Source organism: Gigantopelta aegis, chromosome 2 (assembly GCF_016097555.1).
Source record: "Gigantopelta aegis isolate Gae_Host chromosome 2, Gae_host_genome, whole genome shotgun sequence".
Taxonomy (NCBI): Eukaryota; Metazoa; Mollusca; class Gastropoda; order Neomphalida; family Peltospiridae; genus Gigantopelta; species Gigantopelta aegis.
This window is the reverse complement of record NC_054700.1, coordinates 43,027,922-43,049,699: the sequence shown is the minus strand read 5'-3', so window position 1 is coordinate 43,049,699 and position 21,778 is coordinate 43,027,922. Positions and strand designations below refer to the sequence as shown.

General features: G+C 35.9%; 1 protein-coding gene across 4 annotated transcripts in view; it reads left to right on the top strand.

Moving 5' to 3' along the window:
• The window catches only part of LOC121385914 (multiple C2 and transmembrane domain-containing protein 1-like), a 158,142-nt gene that overhangs the window by 117,248 nt on the left and 19,116 nt on the right, over positions 1 to 21,778 (top strand). For 3 of the 4 annotated variants that reach the window (XM_041516728.1, XM_041516708.1, XM_041516719.1), the window contains 11 exons: positions 1,186 to 1,316; positions 6,301 to 6,487; positions 10,356 to 10,410; positions 11,226 to 11,367; positions 13,240 to 13,342; positions 14,227 to 14,328; positions 15,818 to 15,892; positions 16,772 to 16,891; positions 18,530 to 18,649; positions 19,606 to 19,653; positions 21,103 to 21,108. In XM_041516728.1, the coding sequence (XP_041372662.1) occupies positions 1,186 to 1,316; positions 6,301 to 6,487; positions 10,356 to 10,410; positions 11,226 to 11,367; positions 13,240 to 13,342; positions 14,227 to 14,328; positions 15,818 to 15,892; positions 16,772 to 16,891; positions 18,530 to 18,649; positions 19,606 to 19,653; positions 21,103 to 21,108 (1,089 nt within the window). The remainder of the gene's footprint in view (positions 1 to 1,185; positions 1,317 to 6,300; positions 6,488 to 10,355; positions 10,411 to 11,225; positions 11,368 to 13,239; positions 13,343 to 14,226; positions 14,329 to 15,817; positions 15,893 to 16,771; positions 16,892 to 18,529; positions 18,650 to 19,605; positions 19,654 to 21,102; positions 21,109 to 21,778) is intronic. The other variant, XM_041516712.1, reaches the window with a different exon arrangement.

Below are 21,778 nucleotides of genomic sequence, written 5' to 3'. Positions count from 1 at the left end.
ATAAGACAAGTGGGACATAGCTCAGTGGTAAATTGCTGGCCTAAGTACCTTCTTAAATTAATGGGGAAAAAAAGTAGAGGGGTTTCTCAAAGACTATATGTCAGAATTACCAAATGTTTGACATCCAACAGCCGATGAGTAATAAATCAATGAACTCTAGTGGTTTTTTTTTTTTTTTTACAAATTTTAATTTTGATTCATGTGTGGTCGGTCTTGGATTTAATCCCAGCCAGTTGGTCCATTGGGCTATTTTTTTTTTTTCAGTCAGTGTGCTCCAAAACTGGTGTAACAAAGGCCATGGTATGTACTATCATGTCTGTGGGATGGTGCATATAACACTATTGTTGCTAATTGAAAAGTATAGTCTATGCAGTTGTGGTAGTGGATTTCCTCTCTCATTATCTTTGTGGTCCTTAATCGTATGTCCAATGCCAGTGTTCGAGATTAAAATTTTTGGGCAGTATCCCAGTTGGATACTAACATTTCCAAATCTGGTATCCCACCTGAGAATTTAGTATCCCACTTAAATGAAACCTACCTGTATCAATTTCCTGCATATGTGGAATCAATACCTCAAATAAAATTTGCAGGGAGAAAACATCCAACAAAAACAATAGCGACTTAGCGGTTCCCAGTCTATTGCTATGCCACTACTGCTCCAGTGTAGCATTAGACTGGGTACAAGTTGGGGGGGGGGGGGGGTATTGTTATGGCATAGCATTAGACTGGGTACGAGCTCGAAAATACTGTTGCTTAACTTCACCAGTAAATGACGACTTTCCTTGTTAGCAAAAACTAAAAACGCAGGATTAAAAAAACTAACAACAACATCATATGACATCCCAGTGGGATATTGGGTTCTTGAAGTCTGGTATCCAAAATTAAATTCTGGGATATCTGGATACCGTTAATCTCGAACACTGAATGCCATAAAAGCATACATTAAAATGTGTTGAGTTTGTTGATAAATAAAACATTTATTTATTTATTTATTTAGTTCTCTCTATCTTTCTCTCTCTCTTTCTTTCTTTTTCAATACTTCTATAGAACCACATCTGATATAAAATAATTTTGCCCATACAGTAATTACTGTCATGTGTGTCACAATATTATACTTATCATGATACTTAACTTAACTTAAGGATTTTTTTTATTAAAGATTATTTTCATGTGTATGTTTTTCAGTTCAAACCTAAGACCCTGAACCCGAAGTGGACGGAACAGTTTGACCTGCGGATGTACGAAGATCAGACGAGTCAGCTGGAAATCACCGTCTTTGACCACGACACGGCGGGAAAAGATGATTTTATGGGCAGGTAGGTTCCTTGGAATGTCTTTGTATTCACCTTCAAATGGTGCAAAGAGCATTTAACATTAGAAGTTCCAGGGTTTTATCAGCTATTCGCAACACAGCGGGAAAGGATGATTTTATGGGCAGGTAGGTTCTTCAGAATTTCTTTGTATCCACTCTCAAATGGTGCATGGGGTGTGTAGCATTAAGCTTCCAGTCTTTTATCACCTAGCTGTTCCAATATTCAGCAGAATGTTTTGAAGTAAAAAATTCTAAATTCATAATGTAGATATGCCTTTTTTTTTTTTAAATAAATAAAATTTCCTTTTTTTTTTTTTTCATTTTATGTCTCTTTTTAAATACAGAAATTGTTTTTATAATCAAGTAGAGGCAAAACCCCCATATCCAACAGTAATTGCATGTGTTTGATGTTAGAATGTAAATAATTAATTATAAGTAAACTGATGCTAAAGTTTTCCATGTCATTGTCAAGGATCTTGTCTTGTCTGTGAATGGATTTCCACCTATTGGTGCGAGCTCTGTTATGTGACTTGTCTGTGAATGGATTTCCACCTATTGGTGGTAGCTCTGTTATGTGACTTGTCTGTGAATGGATTTCCACCTATTGATGGGAGCTCGGTTACGTGACTTGTCTGTGAATGGATTTCCACCTGTTAGTGGAAGCTCCGTTATGTGACTTGTCTGTGAATGGATTTCCACCTATTGGTGGGAGCTCCGTTATGTGACTTGTCTGTGAATGGATTTCCACCTATTGGTGGGAGCTCCGTTATTTGACTTGTCTGTGAATGGATTTCCACCTATTGGATGGAGCTCTGTTATGTGACTTGTCTGTGAATGGATTTCCCCTATTAGTGGGAGCTCCGTTACGTGACTTGTCTGTGAATGGATTTCCACCTATTGGTGGGAGCTCCGTTATATGACTTGTCTGTGAATGGATTTCCACTTATTGGATGGAGCTCTGTTATGTGACTTGTCTGTGAATGGATTTCCACCTATTGGTGGGAGCTCTGTTATGTGACTTCTCTGTGAATGGATTTCCACCTATTGGTGGGAGCTCTTGTTACGTGACTTGTCTGTGAATGGATTTCCACCTGTTAGTGGGAGCTCCGTTACGTGACTTGTCTGTGAATGGATTTCCACCTATTGGTGGGAGCTCTGTTATGTGACTTCTCTGTGAATGGATTTCCACCTATTGGTGGGAGCTCTGTCACATGACTTGTCTGTGAATGGATTTCCACATATTGGTGGGAGCTCTTGTTATGTGACTTGTCTGTGAATGGATTTCCACCTGTTAGTGGAAGCTCCGTTATATGAGACTTGTCTGTGAATGGATTTCCACATATTGGTGGGAGCTCTTGTTATGTGACTTGTCTGTGAATGGATTTCCACCTGTTAGTGGAAGCTCCGTTATATGAGACTTGTCTGTGAATGGATTTCCACCTATTGGATGGAGCTCTGTTATGTGACTTGTCTGTGAATAGATTTCCACCTATTGGTGGGAGCTCTTGTTATGTGACTTGTCTGTGAATGGATTTCCACCTTTTAGTGGAAGCTCCGTTATATGAGACTTGTCTGTGAATGGATTTCCACCTATTGGATGGAGCTCTGTTATATGACTTGTCTATGAATGGATTTCCACTTATTGGTGGGAGCTCTGTTACATGACTTGTTTGTGAATGGATTTCCACCTATTGGATGGAGCTCCGTTATGTGACTTGCCTGTGAATGGATTTCCACCTATTGGATGGAGCTCCGTTATGTGACTTGCCTGTGAATGGATTTCCACCTATTGGATGGAGCTCAGTTATGTGACTTGTCTGTGAATGGATTTCCACCTGTTGGTGGGAGCTCCGTTATGTGACTTGTCTGTGAATGGATTTCCACCTACTGGTGGGAGCACTGTTATGTGGTTCAGTGGTTGAATGCTTACTCATGCTATAGTTTAAGTTTGTTTTGTTTAACGACACCACTAGAAAAATGTAGCAGGTTTCATCTAAGACTATTTTGTCAAAATTGTCAAATATTTGAAATCCAATAGCTGATGATGATTAATACATTTAATATGCTCTGGTGGTGTCATTAAACAAAACAAACTGACTTTTTTAATATCCCTGGTCTTGTTAGGTTGAATTCTGGTAAGGTTGTAGTGCGCCAATCATATGAAGTCCTCGTGTGACGATGAAGTGTTATCTCCTTCTTGATGGTGGGACATATCATGAACCAAGATATTTTCAGCCATGTGGGTAATAATGACTAATATATATATATAGGATATTTCATGTTTTTTGTCAAATATGATTTATATCTCATCGAGTGAAGTTTGCAATCATATATGTTATATGACTGTAAACTTCACGAGATGAGATATAAATCATATTTGACAAAAAACATCAAATTTTCTATTTATTATATAACTTTTGGCAATTTACCTTTATTTTTAAAATGCCAGCAGCAAAATAGTTCTGGCTTTCTTACAGTGAAGATAACACTTTCTACAGTGACAATAACACATTTTAGAGTGAAATAGTGAAATTTTGACTCTAAAATGTGTTATCGTCACTGAGTAACTGATAACACTTTTATTTCACTGATATTTTAAGATATTCCACTAAATATTATATAATAAATATCAAAGGCTGTGGTATGTTCTCTCCTGGCTGTGTAAAAGTGCTTATGCATGAAAAGTGTACAAGATCACTTTCTGTCAATCAGTATGGGTAACCTACATGTCTGTTCTTGCACCACATTTCTCTTCTGGCTCCCTGGACATGGAGTCACAGCTACCATATTACCATATGTTGGATACCAAATGGCCCTAATTTCAAATTTACCGAGTTAATCGTTAAAAACTATTTTTTTTTTCTCTCCCTCAACCCAGTAGCTGCTAATCCGCCATTTGTTCCTCTACCACTGCATGTGTACAAACAGATAATCAATTCCAACAAGTTTGTTTATACATGGAAATTGTCTTCCTCTGGGACACTTCCCCACTGCAAATTAAAGTATCGTGGACTGACTGGTTATGAGATTGTCAGTAGTTGGGTTTCTCACTTCTCAGTGTTGCGGTGATGATTTAGGGTACTCAATAAATATGTAAACTCTCCAGATCTGCTCAATAAAAATGTAAATTCCTGGTCTGCTCAATCAAAATGTAATCTTTCCTGGTCTGCTCAATCAAAATAGTAACTGTCCTGGTTTGCTCAATCAAAATGTAAAACTCTCCCAGTCTGCTCAGTCAAAATGTAAACTGTCATGGTCTGCTCAGTCAGTCAAAATATAAACTCTCCTGGTCTGCTCAATCAGTCAAAATGTAAACTCTCCTGGTAAACTCAAAATATAAACTCTCCTGGTCTGCTCAATCAGTCAAAATTTAAACTCCTGGTCTGCTTAATCAGTCAAAATTTAAACTATCCTGGTCTGCTCAATCAGTCAAAATTTAAACTATCCTGGTCTGCTCAATCAGTCAAAATGTAAACTCTCCTGGTTTGCTCAATCAAAATGTTTAACTCTCCTGGTCTGCTCAGTCAGAATGTAAACTCGTGGTCTGCTCAATCGAAATATAAACTCTTGGTTTGCTCATAGAGTTACTGATAGCGTTGCTGACCAATTCAGCAGGAATATTCAAAATGGTGTTTCATCATTTGTCAGACAGCCTCGGTGGTATAGTGATTAAGCCAAAAATGTTACAGCTTGTAGATACTGGGTTTGCACCCCAGTACAGTCCCCATGCTTATAAAACATTTAGATTCTGAGACATTAACGCCAAAGCAACATCATACAAACATCATTCAGGGTGTATACTACCAAATCAAATCCCACTGATGACAATAGTAACATATGTGACTAAAACTCCTACCTTTTTACACCCATCACACTCACAGTTATCACCAATCACAAGACTTGTGGTGTTAACTGGTCTATCAAAAGTTCGGTACACCTCGAACTTTAACCCAGCTGGAAGTTATTTGGTTTAGTACTACATGTACCTTCAGGGCCCTGGATCCCACCCAGATTTAGTTTTAACATCTCAGTAGGAAGGTGGTAAGGCCACTAAACACGGACTTCTCTTTTACTAATCACTAACAACTAACCAATAGTTCAAATGACTGAGGTGTTTGCCAAGGACAGCATCCTTGAACCATAAAAATATAAAAGCATGAAATGAATCATTTGTCTGCATAAAAGTGTTTATTTTATAATGACTGCGCCCCTGTCCTGAACGGGCGTGCAGTATAACAGCTTGCTCTGAATGTGCACGGTAAACCCTATGACATGACATGACACATAACGACTGCACCAACGGCAATTGCCATCGTTGAGCTATAAATTGTGCCATCGGTAAAGCTCTTCAACAATGGCAAAATGTATACACCTGGTGTACATTATCTGCCAGTATTTAACATTTGCACATTTGAAATAGTTTGTTTATTTGCTGCAAAAGTCACTTTTTAAAAATTTGTCATAGGCATGCTCATAACTGACGTCGGTGGGCCATTACTTTCATGGCAATTCTTTTAAAAATTGCTGTGGGACAGAAATTCTTAAGTTCGAGTCCTGTATTTATAGTTTAGCAAATATCTTTTATGACGTCTAAATTTGCCATGGTTAAATAAACTTAAAAGAAAACCAGGTCATCCTGTTGTGTTGAGGCAAAGGTTGATGAGTTTATGTTGTTTGTAAATGGTAAACATTTCAGATGTGAATACTAATTAATAAAAATAGGTTAATTTATAAATGTTATGCCATTTCTTTTAACATTAGCTAAACTTTCGTTGTTGAGTATATATATTAGTCTTCCCCACTTCCTTACTAAAAAAATAAATTCATTTGCTAAACACTGGATCTGCACCAGATGAGGTCTCTGTTTGTAAATTGAGCTAGAAAACAATTTTAATAATACTCCAGATAAAATGTCCTATAGGTGAAAGAATAATTAAGAAATCAAATCCATTTTTGTTTTCTTCAAAATTGTTATTTATATCTTTCAGAGCTGTGATAGACTTATCTAAACTTTCAAGGGAGATAACTCATACGATAAAAGTGGATCTGGAAGATGGCGCTGGCGTCATCAAACTCCTGCTCACGATCAGTGGCACGGCGGGAACGGAAACAATCACCGACCTTGCTAACTACACGCCCAATCCTAGAGAACGTGAAGAAATCCTGAGAAAATATGTTAGTAGTGCTTTCTGTTATACTGGCTTAAACTGGATTATACTTGGTTGTACTTGGTTGTACTTTGTTATACTTTGGTTATACTGGATTATACTTGGTTATACTTGGTTATACTTTGGTTATACTTTGGTTATACTGGGTTATACTGGGTTGTACTTGGTTATACTGGGTTATACTTGGTTATACTGGGTTGTACTTGGTTGTACTGGGTTGTACTGGGTTGTACTGATGGAAAGAAGTATGGGAACACATGGAATGTTAAAGTTGAAGTTTGTTTTGTTTAACAACACCACTAGAACACATTGATTAATTAATCATTGGCTATTGGATGTCAAACATTTGGTAATTCTGACACATAGTTATTAGAGGAAACCACTACATTTTGTTAATGCAGCAAGGGATCATTTATACATACTTTCCCACAGACAGGAAAGCACATACCACAGCCTTTGACCAGTTGTGATGTACTGGTTGGAACGAGAACAAATTCAGACAGTTGAATGGATTCACCAAGGTGGTTCGATCCTGCAATGCAAACACCTCCAGCGAGTACTCAACTGACTGAGCTAAATCCCGCCCGCTCACACATGGAATGAGTTAATATGTTAGTAGTGCTTTCTGTTGTCCTTGGTTGGTCAAAGGTTGAAATTATACTGATTGAAAGAAATGAGGGAACACGTGAAATTGTAGACCATATTTAATTTACTACTAGCATAGTAATGTCTGTATTTTGTGGCTTGGAATTTTGACTTTTTCAAACATTAATAAGATACGGAAAATATTTTGCATACTGTTTATGTGTAGTGTATTATATTTATTTGTTTTACTCATTGTCTAAAAACTAATAATACAGACATTTCGTATTTGGTATTGGTCTTCACCAAGTAATACTCTTTGAACTGACCACAACAAACTATGCACTGAGGGCAAGGTTAAGGTCATTTAGAATGTGGTCTTTTTACGTGATTTTAACTCTTGAATCATTAATTTTCACATTTTCCCCATCTTCATTTCCCTTGTTTTTATTGCCCCATATGTCTATGATTTGTTCTGTCCTCATCTTTTCTGGTCCATGGGTTCATTGGGCTATTTCTCGTTCCAGCCAGTGTACCACAACTGGTATAACAAAGATTGTGGTATGTGCTATCCTGTCTGTGGGATGGTGAATATAAAAGATCCCTTGCTACTAACTAAAAAGAGTAGCCCATGACATGGCAGTAGTGGGTTTCCTCTTTCATTCTCTGGGGCTTGAAGTAGCCCAGTGGTAAAGTGCTCTCTTGATGCGTTTGGGATCGATTCCCATAGGCCCATTGGGCTATTTCTTGTTCCAGCCTGTGCACCATAACTGGTATATCAAAGGCCATGGTATGTGCTATCCTGGCTGTGTGATGGTGCTTGTAAAAGATCCCTTGCTGCTAATGGAAAAATGTAGCGGGTTTCCACTCTATTACTAACTGTAAAAATTACCAAATGTTTCGCATCCAATAGCCGATGATTAATAATCAATGTGACCTAGTGATGTCGTTAAACAAAACTGATTTTAACTTTCATTATTTGTAAGATCCTTAAAGGGATGGTAAACTCAAACATGATCTTTATGTGTTGGAAAGATGCATACCTGGACCATGGGTTATAGTATTTTTCTCTCTTAAAAAATCCAAAGTAAAAAATGCATATCATTAGGCCTATTGGTAGGGTATGTTGGAGCAAAAATGACCCAAGTGATAATTTTCTTTTCTTTGGGACTACATAATTGGTAAGTTTTGTGATTTTAGATGCGAAAGTCTACTTAATCAAGGGTTTTACAGAATTATTTACAGTAATAAAGCAGAACGGCTGATAATGTTCATTACCATTTTAGGGGTGGCTGGTTATCCCACAATACCCTGTGATCTTAATAAAACAGGCACATATTTTTTTGACTGGTGACCTTCCAATATACACCTGCCAATCAGGAATCACAGGTACAGGCTACGGAAAGAAAATACCTATTAACTAAGAAAATACTCTTGATTATCATTTCAGTGCGTGGGTTAATGTACATATGGACAAAACATAATACAGTTATTTCAGCACTGAAAAATAATATATACTGTACTTATTGCTGGCTCACTGGGATGGATATTATTACAGAATATTGCTATGCAGGATCAGGTACACTCATTTCTTCAGTTCTAAGACTAATTCCTTGTGTTCCATGTTAAGTATTATGTAACCACCAGCTCATCAAATTTAATCATTTTATTAATTAAATATAAGATTATACTTGTTGATATTAAGCAATAATATGCGTTACATATCATTGACTATACATACCAATTCAAAAGCCTTGCGCGAGCATTCCTTTCACCATACAAGTATGACCAGTGCCATATAACCACAATTAAAATATGTTGAGTTTGTCGTTAAATAAATCATTTCTTCTTCTTTATCTTTTTTGTGTATCCTTTACACCCCATTTGCTGTTGAAGGAAACCAATTACACTTAAACACCTTAAAAAAATTGTTTTATTCGCATCAATATCATAAACGACTGGTAACATGCTAAGCCTCTGTGTAATGAACTCGGCACTTTTGACATTATCAGCCGAGAAGACACAGCTCTGATAATAACCCGACATAAAACAGCATTCCAGTGAGTTAATTGGCATTTCTGACAGATAGAAAAAAATCAATTCGAATCAGACAGCTATTGCCTAACACACCATGGTGTAAGCAGTGTGTGATAAAAGTGTGATCACAAATAATGGCTATATTGAGGACGGCATTGATTTCTGAACGTGTGAATACAGTAATTAGTGTATATTGGCAAAAATTTATATTTAGGGAAATTTGCAAGGTTAAAAGTTTGTTTTTGTTTAACGACACCACTAGAGCTCATTGATTTATTAATCATTGGCTATTGAATGGCCAACATTTGGTAATTTCGACATAGAGTCCAAATTGCAAGGTATTTATAGCCATAATACAATATATGTTGGGTGAGATGTAACCCAGTGGTAAAGCGCTCACTTGATGTGGAGTCGGTCTAGAATCTATATCCGTCAGTGGGCCCATTGGGCTATTTCTCATTCTAGCCAGTTCACCACTACTGGTATATCAAAGGCCATGGTATGTGCTATCCTGTCTGTGGGATAGTGCATATAAAAGATCCCTTGCTACTGATGGAAAAAATGTTGCAGGTTTCCCTCTAAGACTATATGTTAAAATTACCAAATGTTGACATCCAATAGCTGATGATTAATAAATCTATGTGCTCTAGTGGTGTTGTTAAACAAAATAAACTTTAACAATATATGTAGCTTTTTGGTTGTTATTATTTTGCAAATATATATATAAAAAAAATTATGTTTTTGTATGCTTTAAATGATACATGTAAACGAGTATTCGCAAGCTTAAAACAAAAATATCTGAAAATTCCACACATTTTTTATCCATTAATTTGGTTGCCCTGCATATCTGCTGTTAAACATCATGTTGAGGTTGTGTTCAACAGCATGTTGAGGTTGTGTTGAACAGCACGTTGAGGTTGTGTTGAACAAATTTAATCTACAATCGCTATGCAAGATGTTATGACAAGATAAATTTCTTTATTTTGCTGTCATATAATTTCTATGGGGTTTTTTTTATCCATGACTAAAAACTAGCTTATGAAGTGATATAAACCTGCCCAACTCGGTTACTTAGCATTAATATTTAGGAATTTATAAATTTCAAAAAAAAATTATATACAAAGTTTTATCTTGTGACAAGCAATACAAAAGTTACATATTTATTTATGAAATAGAGTTTTAACCTATTACTTTTTGCCTCCTGATTTTTAAATACCGTTTCATATTAATGTTTTAATCGCTTCTTGTTATTTCAGGGATTGTTGCAGTCATTTAAGAGTCTGAAGGATATTGGATGGTTGCAGGTAAAAGGTTAGTACTTTAAAAAGTAAATAGGTATACCACCAGGCATTGTAAAAAAAGGTTCTTAACTTACATTTACAAAGGGTAATCAAAATGTTCCAAGCATAACTAAGATGGAATAAATAGAAATAGTGAATATTTTATAGTCATATATATTCATTTGTCACATTAAATACCCAAATCAAGGCAATTAAACATCAACTAAAATAAAAATAAAAACTATAGCATGTTTCTTAATGAGATTTTTGAAAATAAAAAGGGCAGTAACTCTTAGAACTTGTTAGTTAAGTGAATTATCTCCCTTTTCATATTTTTGCCATTTGAAAGAATATTTGCATTCAGTACCGGCCTCAGTGGTGTCGTGGTTAAGCCATCAGACACAAGGTTGGTAGGTATAGGGTTTGCAGCCCGGTACTGATCCTAGAGCGAGTTTTAACAACTACACTACACTAACAATTAACCCACTGTCCTGGACAGACATCCCAGATGGCTGAGATGTGTGCCCAAGACAGCGTGCTTGAACCTTATTTGGATATAAGCACGAAAATAAGTTGAAAAGAAATGAAATCATTCAGTTCTCTTTCTTTCTGTACTTTCAAGACTAATGAAAGTTTGTTTTGTTTAACGATACCACTAGAGCACATTGCTTTATTAATAATCGGCTATTGGATGTCAAGCATTTTGGTAATTCTGACATATAGTATTTCCATTAGTAGCAAGGGATCTTTTATATGGACCATGCCACAGACGGGATAGCACATACCACGACCTTTGATATACCAGTCATGTTAAACTGTAATGCACACTGTGTGTTACTATTTCAGTGTTCAAGGCTCAGGGTTTGAAGGCTGCAGACTTCGGCGGTCTCAGTGATCCGTTCTGTGTGTTGGAACTCGTCAACACTCGCTTACAGACGCAGACAGAATACAAGACTCTCAACCCAGATTGGAACAAGGTTTTTACTTTGTGAGTATTAACGTAGTATATCCTGTGAGTATTAACTCTGTATATCCTATTAGTATTAACTATATATGCCATGTGTGTATTAACTGTATATCCTGTGAGTATTAACACAGTATATCGTGTGAGTATTAACTCAGTATATCCTGTTAGTATTAACTCTGTATGTCAGTTTAGTGTTAACTCTGTATATTCTGTGAGTATTAATTCTGTATGTCATGTGAGTATTAACTCTGTATGTCATATGAGTATTAACTCAGTATATCCTGTGAGTATTAATGCTGTTTGTCATGTGAGTATTAACTCTGTATATCCTGTGAGTATTAACACAGTATATCATGTGAGTATCTTTGTGACGGAACATGCTCTTAATTTTGTTTTCGCCTGTGGCGATATTAATTGTTTTAGAGGGCCGTGTGCAGTTCCAATATGCACTTAAGCTCAGGTGGGTACTTTGTTATGTGATACCTCTGCGCGACGGCCGTGTGCAGTTTCTAATACACACCCAGCCCAGGTGCAGAGGCCATGTGGCCAGTAGTTACGTAATACCTCCGCGCGACCATGGAATCTCTAGCGAACTGGCGACATTAAGTCTGACCATCTGAGAAAAAAAATACCGCTTGGTCGCTGTGGAAATAGCACTTGTAGGGATTCGGTGCCGCGATGTACCCCCAGGCGATATTCAGGTTTTATGATAAATAGCTAGGGTTTTAGAGATATCGGGGAGAAACATAGGAAGGCTTCCAAGGGGAACGTTAGTCCGTCCGGACTCGGTAATTATATATTTTCTGCTCTGTTGTATAACCTTGATGTGATTGATGTGACTTTAAATATTTTAATACTGTATTATACCAATATTATTTAGACGGTGCTGCCGGTCATCTGACGCAGTAAACTGTAGGCTCGCTGTCTAAATAAATATATAAAGCTTAGCCAGTCATCCTAGAGGACCTAGGTAAACTGTAGGTTAGTGTCTTTATTGTGATAGGTACCAGTATTAATTCTGTGTTACTAGGTTACTGAATGAGTAGTAAGGGTTAATTAAAAATTAACCAGTTAGGAATAGAGTTGTAATTCCTTTATTAATTAAGTTCTCCTGGAAGCGTTTCTCAATTATCACACGTGTGAGTGTTGTGTCACGGTGAAGTGATTAGCATATTGAGTAAACTAGACACCTAGAGATTAACTAATTAAGTGATCAGTTCTGGGTTGTTATTATTTGTTGTTGTTAATTAACTACTGCGGCAGTACATTTGTCAGCGTAGGTTAATACAGATTCCAAAGTGTATTGTGTTTTTGTTGTGTTTTCTAGTGAACTAAACGTGCTATAATAATATATACTTTATATAAGATCTTATCTCTGATCATACCTAGATGAGCCAGCGGGTATAACTGCCTGTTACAGAGAGAGCTAATAGATATACAGTTAGGAGAGATATTTGGACAATCGTGTTTCATTCAGTTACGGGTATTATAGGATCCCCGTGACAATCTTTAAAAAATTATTATTTAAAAAAGATGTTATAAGTATTGTGTAGATGAACAGTTTAAAATTGAAATATAGCTATAATGCTCTTCTGTTTTTTATCAGATACCAACAAGACTCCAGAATAAGATTATTTACACCTAAATTTTTAAAAATATTTTAATTAATCTGTAACTGAATAGTTAAACATGAAAATAACTTTAATGCCCATCAAAGCATATTTCAGCAGATACCAACAAGAGTAAGATTCTGTTATATATAGATTGGGTTCAGCTAACATTAGTTTTTTAATGTCCGGATAGCAGTTTTGGTTGTATTGACTGGTTTTCTTATTTTCAGCAGTGTCAGGGACATGTTAGTGTGATTGTATATACTGGTTTTCTTATTTTCAGCAATGTGAAGGACGTCCACAGCATCCTGGAGGTGACGGTGTATGATGAAGACAGGGACAAGAAGGTTGAGTTTCTGGGGAGAGTCAACATACCAATCTTACGAGTAGGTGTTGTCATGTTATTGTCTCGTCTATAAAGCATACTACCATGCTTATACAAGTAGAGATAGATGGAGGGCAGGATTTAGCTCTGGTGGTTGAGTGCTCGCTTGGGGTGCTTGCGTCGCAGGATCAAACCACCTCAGTGAATCCATTCAACTGGCCAAGCCCCCCAAAACTAGGATCGATCCCCGTCAGTTGGCCATTGGGCTATTTCTCGTTCCAGCCAGTGCACCACAACTGGTACATCAAAGGCTGTGGTATGTGCTATCCTGTCTATAGGATGGTGCATATAAAAGATCCCTTGCTGCTAATCGAAAAGAGTAGCCCATGAAGTGGCAACAGTAGGTTTCCTCTCTCAATATCTGTGTTGTCCGACACCATATAACTGTAAATAAAATGTGTTGATTGCATCGTTAAATAAAACATTTCCTTCCATTCAATTGAGTAGATTTTTTCTTGTTCCAACCAATGTACCACAAACAAGTCCATGGTATGTGCTTTCCTGTCTGTGGGAAAGTGCATATATGTACATGTACATGTACATTATATGTATGTTCAGTTATATAAACTTTTAAATACATGTGTGATATTAGTATCAATATGGGTAATTTTGGCATGCTTCCATCAGAATATTTTTCAAGCACACTTATCATGGGTACAATTCTTAACTTCACCAGAGAATTGTGTCCATGACACGATCTGTGATATTATTTTCTGCATTTCTTTTTACTCTGTTTTACCAGTTTAATTATATGCTTTTAATATTGATTTTTGTTAATTAAATTTGTTTATTTACCTACATCTGTTTAACACAATAGCTCATGTTTTTGTTGTGTGCTGAGATTCCAGATAACACAGGTACATTAATTTATTGTGTTTTTTCTAGGTGCGGAATGGTGAGAGACGGTGGTATGCTCTGAAGGACAAAAAACTTCTCCACCGGTCTAAAGGTGCTATTCTCCTGGAGATGCATGTTGTGTTCAACCACGTGAGTTCTGTGCCATTAACTCAACATCAGGGACCAGGGCCTCATTCCACAAAGCGATCTTAGCGCTAAGATCACCTTAAGTATATACAGTCGTTATACACTTAAGGTGATCTCAGGGCTAAGATCGCTTCGTGGAACAGGGCCCTGTTGTTCAAACATTAGTTAGCTTTATCAGTGATTAACAAACAAATTCAAAACCAACAACTGAATAATAGTTGAAAACATATGTTGAAGTTTGATTTAGGATAACCAAAGGTATCCATACATCAGGGGCCTAACTCACTAAACTCTCATAACTTTGCAATCTCACAGTGCAGTGCTAAAAGACTTACAAAGAGGATGCTTTGTTGTCTAGCAGAGCCTAAGAGAGCTTTGTGAAGTAGGTCCAAGGCTGTTAAAAGTTAAAAGTTTATTTTGTTTAATGACACCACTAGAGCACATTGATTTATTAATCATAGGCTACTGGATGTTAAACATTTGGTAATTTTGACATACAGTCTTAGAGAGATAACCAGCTGCATTTTTCCATTAGTAGCAAGGGATCTTTTATATTCACCATCCCACAGACAGGATAGCACATATCACAGCGTTTGATATACCAGTCGTGGTGCACTGGCTGGAACAAGAAATAGCTTGATTTAGGATAACCAAAGGTATCCATACACAATCACATCTAAACTGTATTTTGTATTTGTGTAAAAATAATTAAAAGTAAAATCTAGACTAACCCAGGGTTAATTTAACTATGGTTTGAACAATTGGGCCCAGACTGTTAAAAGTTGAGGTTTGTTTTGTTTAACAACACCACTTGAGCACATTGATTTAGATGTACTAATCATAGATTATTGATGTCAAACATTAGGTCATTTTGAAGAAACCCGAGTAGCAAGTTTTTTTTTATATGCACCATCCCACAGACAGGATAGTACATACCACAGCCTTTGCTATACCAGCTGCAATGATTCGAACGAGATATAGCTGAATGGGGCCCACCAATGGGGATCGATCCTAGACCAACCACGCATCAGAAGAGCGTTTTACCACTTAGCTATGTCCTGCCCCTAACATCAAGGTGTAGTCATTGCAACATGATTTCAGCCAGTTGAACCTAATGGGAAATAGCACAGATGACAGGTTCATGGCATGGATAGCCACAGGATACAAGCACATGTTGCAGTTAGAGAGACAAGGACTGGGATGTAGAGGTGGACAACAAAAGAAGTTGAAAGATAGCAGGAGTTGCCAGATGGAGAGGAAATGAGATGGGGTAACAAATATTTTTACAATACACTTAAATAACCATATCCCGAGTCAGACCCTCGATCCTATCGGAGGCCGGACTCGGGATAGGCATGTTCGAAACCCTAATAGTATATGGACACGTTAAACCAGTTACTAAGCTAAGCTAAATAACCATAGAATATGATTACATGTATCTGTATATTGAGGTTGTTGCTAACATTCCTTTTCTTTTCCACCCATTTTCTAGATCAAGGCAGCCATCAGGACAGTAAATCCTAGGGAAGAAAAATATATGCAACCTGATCAGAAGTTCAAGATTTCAGTGAGTATTATTGCCAACTATTTCTAGGTTTTTTTCACTTATAAAGGCAACATTGCCAATGTTTTCATAAATGTTTTATGCAAAGTTATTTGTGTAAACTCAGTTTGTTTAGTTATTTTGTATGTGATTGATGTTTTCGGTATGTGTCTTATTTTTTGTGTGTCATCAACATTGTGTATGTCCATACGTTTTTGTGTGTTGTTTATCTGTCCATACACTGTGTGTGTGTGTGTCTTGTGCATATGTGTGTCTTGTGCGTTCGTGCGTGTGTGTGTGTGTGTGTGTCTTGTGCATTCATGCATGTGTGTGTGTGTGCATCTATGTATGAATGTTAATTAAATTATTTATTTGTTCCTGCAATCACAATGTAGACAAATAAACTCAAAAATAAATAATCAACCTAGTGAAGAAAATATTAATTCTTAGGAACACAAAATAAACTTTCTTTAGCATTATAATTTTATGTAATATTTATATACATTTTCACATCTTCTTAGATATTTTTTAAATCAAATTTGTATTCTTTTCACATGACAACCAGACGCCAACTGTGTTAACATTTATGACCGAGTTTACATAGCCTGTTCATGTCTTACACGCATGTAACTACAGTAAAGTACACTTACAATGAACATGCTCACAACGAACCACTACATAGAACGAACTTATCGTAACGTCCTGTTTTATCTCCCAATACATTAATAACAAACGTATGCAAATGTGTACAACGAACTACTGCTGTTTCAAACTAACTGCCATGGTCCCTTTCGGTTCGTTATAAGAATACTTTATTGTACATACATTTGCAATGCTTAAACAGCTGTGTTTTAAGAAAATTCAGCTCCTAATGTTTTTGTGTGGTGGTTTTTTGTCCTTCAGATAATGAAGAGAAACATTGACCGTGTTTCTCAGATCGTGTCGGCCATTATGGAAACTGGTCGGTTCATACAGAGCTGCTTCAACTGGGAGTCCACACCGAGGAGCATCACAGCGTTTATAGTACGTGGCTCAGTCTGTGTAGAACAATAAAACTTAAAGATTGCTCACTCTCATTAATTACTCCATGCAGTTCAATACAATTTGTATGTCAGAATATATTCTGTGAAAAATACAATATTGAGAGGGACGTGTGACTTCTAGTTTTAGGGAGTTCTTTCCCTTGACAACTACGGTACCTTGTAAAAAAAAACAAATAATAATAAAAATCAACATGGTGACTCATCTGTGTAGAACAAAGCAGAAAGTAAAGATTACACACCACCATTAATTACTCCATGCAGTTCCATACAATTTTTATGTCCGAATATATTCTGTGAAAAATACAAGAATATTGAGAGGGTTATAAGACTACTAGTTTTGGGGAGTTCTTTCCCTTGACGACTGCCGTGTAAAAAAAAAAAAAAAATCAAAATCAACTCATCTGTGTAGAACAAAGCAGAAAGTAAAGATTGCATACCACCATTAATTACTCCATGCAGTTCAATACAATTTGTATGTCAGAATATATTCTGTGAAAAATACAACAATATTGAGAGGGACATGTGACTTCTAGTTTTAGGGAGTTCTCTCCCTTGACAACTATCGTGCACAAAAAAAAAAATCAGCTAAAATGTTCATTCAGTTAGCTACTTTCATGCCAGAGCATCGCTTCATACTGCTGTTATGCTAGGATGTTAAACTCTCAAGATGTTATTACAGATGTTATTATTAATGATATGTTACCCATGTATTTAAAAATATCTTGGTACATATTAAAGTGATACGTCCCACTAGAATGCCAAGTGGGATGTAACATTTTGACATCACACGATGACGTCAGCGATTGGTGCACTACAACCTTAAGTAACATCAACCAAACAAGTTGAGTGATATAAATTAAGATCGATTATAGGTAATAAATAGGATACATGAGACACTGTTTACATGCAAGCAATGATTGCTTAGTCATTCTAATTTAAGATTGATTATGGGTAAATAATTGATTATGGGTAAATAATAGGATATTAAACTCTCTACCATTTCGTATATCATGTTTATGAAAATTATTTCACTCAGAACTTAAACACGAGACAAAAATGGAAGCATGTTTCGTATCCTATAAATATGACACTGTTTACATGCAAACAATCATTGCTTAGTCATTCTAATTTAAGATTGATTATGGGTAATAAATAGGATATTAAACTCTCTACCATTTCGTATCATGTTTATGAAAATTATTTCACCCAGAACTTAAACACAAGACAAAAATGGAAGTTCTTTTACTATCCTACAAATAGCCATTCTAGTTTTTATTCATCTTTATTTATATAGGGATTTAAGAATAAAATATCTCTCCAAAATACAGGTGTCATCCCAGTAGATTAAAAATTATAATTTTATTAAATACAGAATGTCATCCACTGAAATGGAATTATACGTAAATTCATTTGTGAAGCACTTAGAGTTCGGGAAGTATTCTGTAATAATTAATTGAAGTCATTTGGTTACTATGCATAGATATTATGATTGGTGTCCATATTTCATATGTATGTGTTGATGTCCGCGCTACTCTTCTTGTAACAGGGTGGTCAACCCTAACAATGAAATAAATAAATAAATAAAATATTTTAATAATTTTCCCGGGGTTTTTTCCAGGTATTTCTTGTGGCTGTGTGGAACTTTGAGCTGTATATGCTTCCCATCACCATTCTGATCATATTTTTAAAAAACCTCATCATTGCTCAAATACTTGGTGCTAGGGAGCCTGCTGAAGATGTGAGTATGTCGAACTTCGTTAACTCTTATCCATCCAGTTTTACAGCCAGAAAACGTCATCACTGACCCAAGTTTCCAACGTGAAATACGTAATTTTGAACCTACATTTTTTAACCGAAAATTGTACAAAAACAACTAATGTACCCCTCTCTTGGTGTGTGTAATATTATAAGGGATATCTTAGTTGCCCAAATAAAATTTACAGAAGAACTTAATTAATATTTAAAAATATATTTTTAAAACCCTACCATCATGTTCCATGACGTCATTGTTTATGACTCTTTCACAAAGTTTATTTTTACTTTCAATCAACGATGAGTAATCCCATCCGTCATCTACTTCAAAGTCTGTATTATCAGTTATTTTCGGTGAATATCATTTATAAATCTTCAGTTTTCATTAAATAATAATATCCAACATGTTTTAAAAGGAATATTTTACAAATAGATGAAATAGGACCCATGTGCACGTTACATCATCAATAACTGTTACACAAATTTAGACAGTTTTTTGTTTTCTTTTCAATATTGCTATAACAGCTTAAATACCAGTCAACAAAATACACTGGACGTGTTCGATTGTCATTCTACTATGTTCTAGGTTTCACAGAATCAAGATAGATAACTCCTGTGAATGTTGACAGCTGTGTTTACAAAGACCTGTCGCATCTTGACTGCAGTCAAGAATGGGTTTTAACATTAATTTTGCACATCTCTACTGAATATAGTTCAAAATATTAATAAGATTTTGTTCAAGATGTTTGTTAATATTCTGTGTTTTTTTAATTATTATTAATTTTTTTTAAACAGTTTAAACAGGTAATGTCAGGGTTGGGACCACAAACTGACTACCTTGCTTAGCAAACAAACATTAAGTAATCTTTATCTTAAAATAATGTAACATTTCGATATCAGAATAAAATGGATATTTAGTATTCATTGATGTTACTGTTGTAGGAATATTTCGATGATGATGAAGACGATGATGATGAAGATAAGGATAAGGTAAGTTTTGAACAATCAGACTAATTTTATAAATGAAAGGAACTTTTGCATCATAAAACTTCAACGTATTCTAAGCTGTTGGTTATATATTGGTGTCATATATGATAACTGGTACAAAAGTCAAAATTGCTTTTACTTTTAACCACTTAAAGATAAAAATCACTAACATTATTGTTTCATTACAAAAAGATCAATGTCTCCTAGAGAACAATTAAATACACTGGGGTGCATGTAGGTGTGGTAATATTGGCATACACGTTTAATGGAGGAGAAATCCATTGCTCTAACTTTCATTGTCGTTTGTAACGACATCTTTGTATACACTTTCACTCATACTAGATTACACATACCACAACTTCGATACATGCAGTTGTAATGTATAAATATTCAGAGACGGAGACGATCGGACAGAAACAGATGGACAGACATAGACACAGACAAATGGACAGATACAGATGGACAGACAGACACAGACAGTTGGACAGATACAGACAGTTGGACAGATACAGATGGACAGACAGATACAGATGGACAGACAGAGACGGAGACAGTTGGTCAGATACAGATGGACAGACAGAGGCACAGACAGTCGGACAAATACAGATGGACAGACAGAGACACAGGAAGTCTGACAGATACAGATGGACAGACAGACAGACAAATACAGATGGACAGACAGTCAGACAAATACAGATGGACAGACAGAGACACAGACAGTCAGACAAATACAGATGGACAGACAGAGACACAGGCAGTTGGACAGATACAGATGGACAGACATACAAACGGACAGTTTGACAGATACTGACAAACAGACATACAAACAGACATATACACAAACAGTTGGACAGGTACAGACAGAGACACAAACAGTTGGACAGGTACAAACAGAGACAGACAAACATACAGACAGACAGAGATAGACAAACATACAGACAGACAGACAGACAGACAGAGACACAAACAGTTGGACAGGTACAAACAGAGACCGACAAACATACAGACAGACAGAGACACAAACAGTTTGACAGGTACAAACAGAGACCAACAAACATATATACCGACAGACAGAGTCTTAGACACAACACATGACTGATTTCTATCATATTTAAAGGATGGAGACATCTGTAGATATGGAAACACAGTTATTCTAATTTTGATAGAGTTTTCCCTAATTAACATAATCCAGCCTCATTTTGAAATGCTTGCAAAATATTTTTTATTTTTTACTTTATGTTTGTCTCTGTAAGGACTAATGTGATTGGTATTTTAGATATGAAAGATTAACACTTATTGTGTTTGCATGGTCTGTTCTATAGCATGCATTGATTGTCTGTGTAGTAAATAAAATGTTCTGTGTACATTTTTGTAATTTGTTATATCATTTATTGTGCTTTTTGTGTGACTATGTTTTACTTATTTTCTATGTTTATCTATTATCATCAACAGAAAAAGGTAAATTTTTATTTGGCTTTGGCATATGGGTTGTCACTAAAATTAGGTCATTTAATTTAGTTGTATATATTCTTCTTTTTTTCTTCTTTTTTATTATGCAGTGTAATCTTATGTTAATATTTTCATTTTAATATACAGTTTTCATTTTAATGCACCCTTTTTTTTACACGCTTTTTGCCAGTCACAGATAATTTATGTTTCTTTAAATCACAAAACCAAAATTAAATTTGCATTGCATGTATGTGCACTATACAAAATATGCATTTTGATGCACAAAAGCTAAAAGCTTAGAATGGCAGCATTGACATTTGGTTGAAATATCGATTGCAATATCCTGCTGCCAAATTAAACATAGGTCAGGGCAGTGTGTTACGATCTTTTATGGACCGTAAATCTGAAAATGTTGGTTAGTATAAAATGTAAGCGAATTTATCGAGGCCGTACATGTCGCTATATATAACATTTCGTGACACTAATTTTAAACAGATGTACAATACACTTCACAAAAATATTTGTAAGATTTTTGTGGTCACTGAATAACTGAACACAAAAAATAGTTACATATAGCTGTTCAGGGCTGTAGCTAGGATTTAAAAAATATATATATATATATATTTTTTTTTAATTGGTGGGGGGGGTGTGGGGGGGGGCGATGAATTCTTGGTACCAT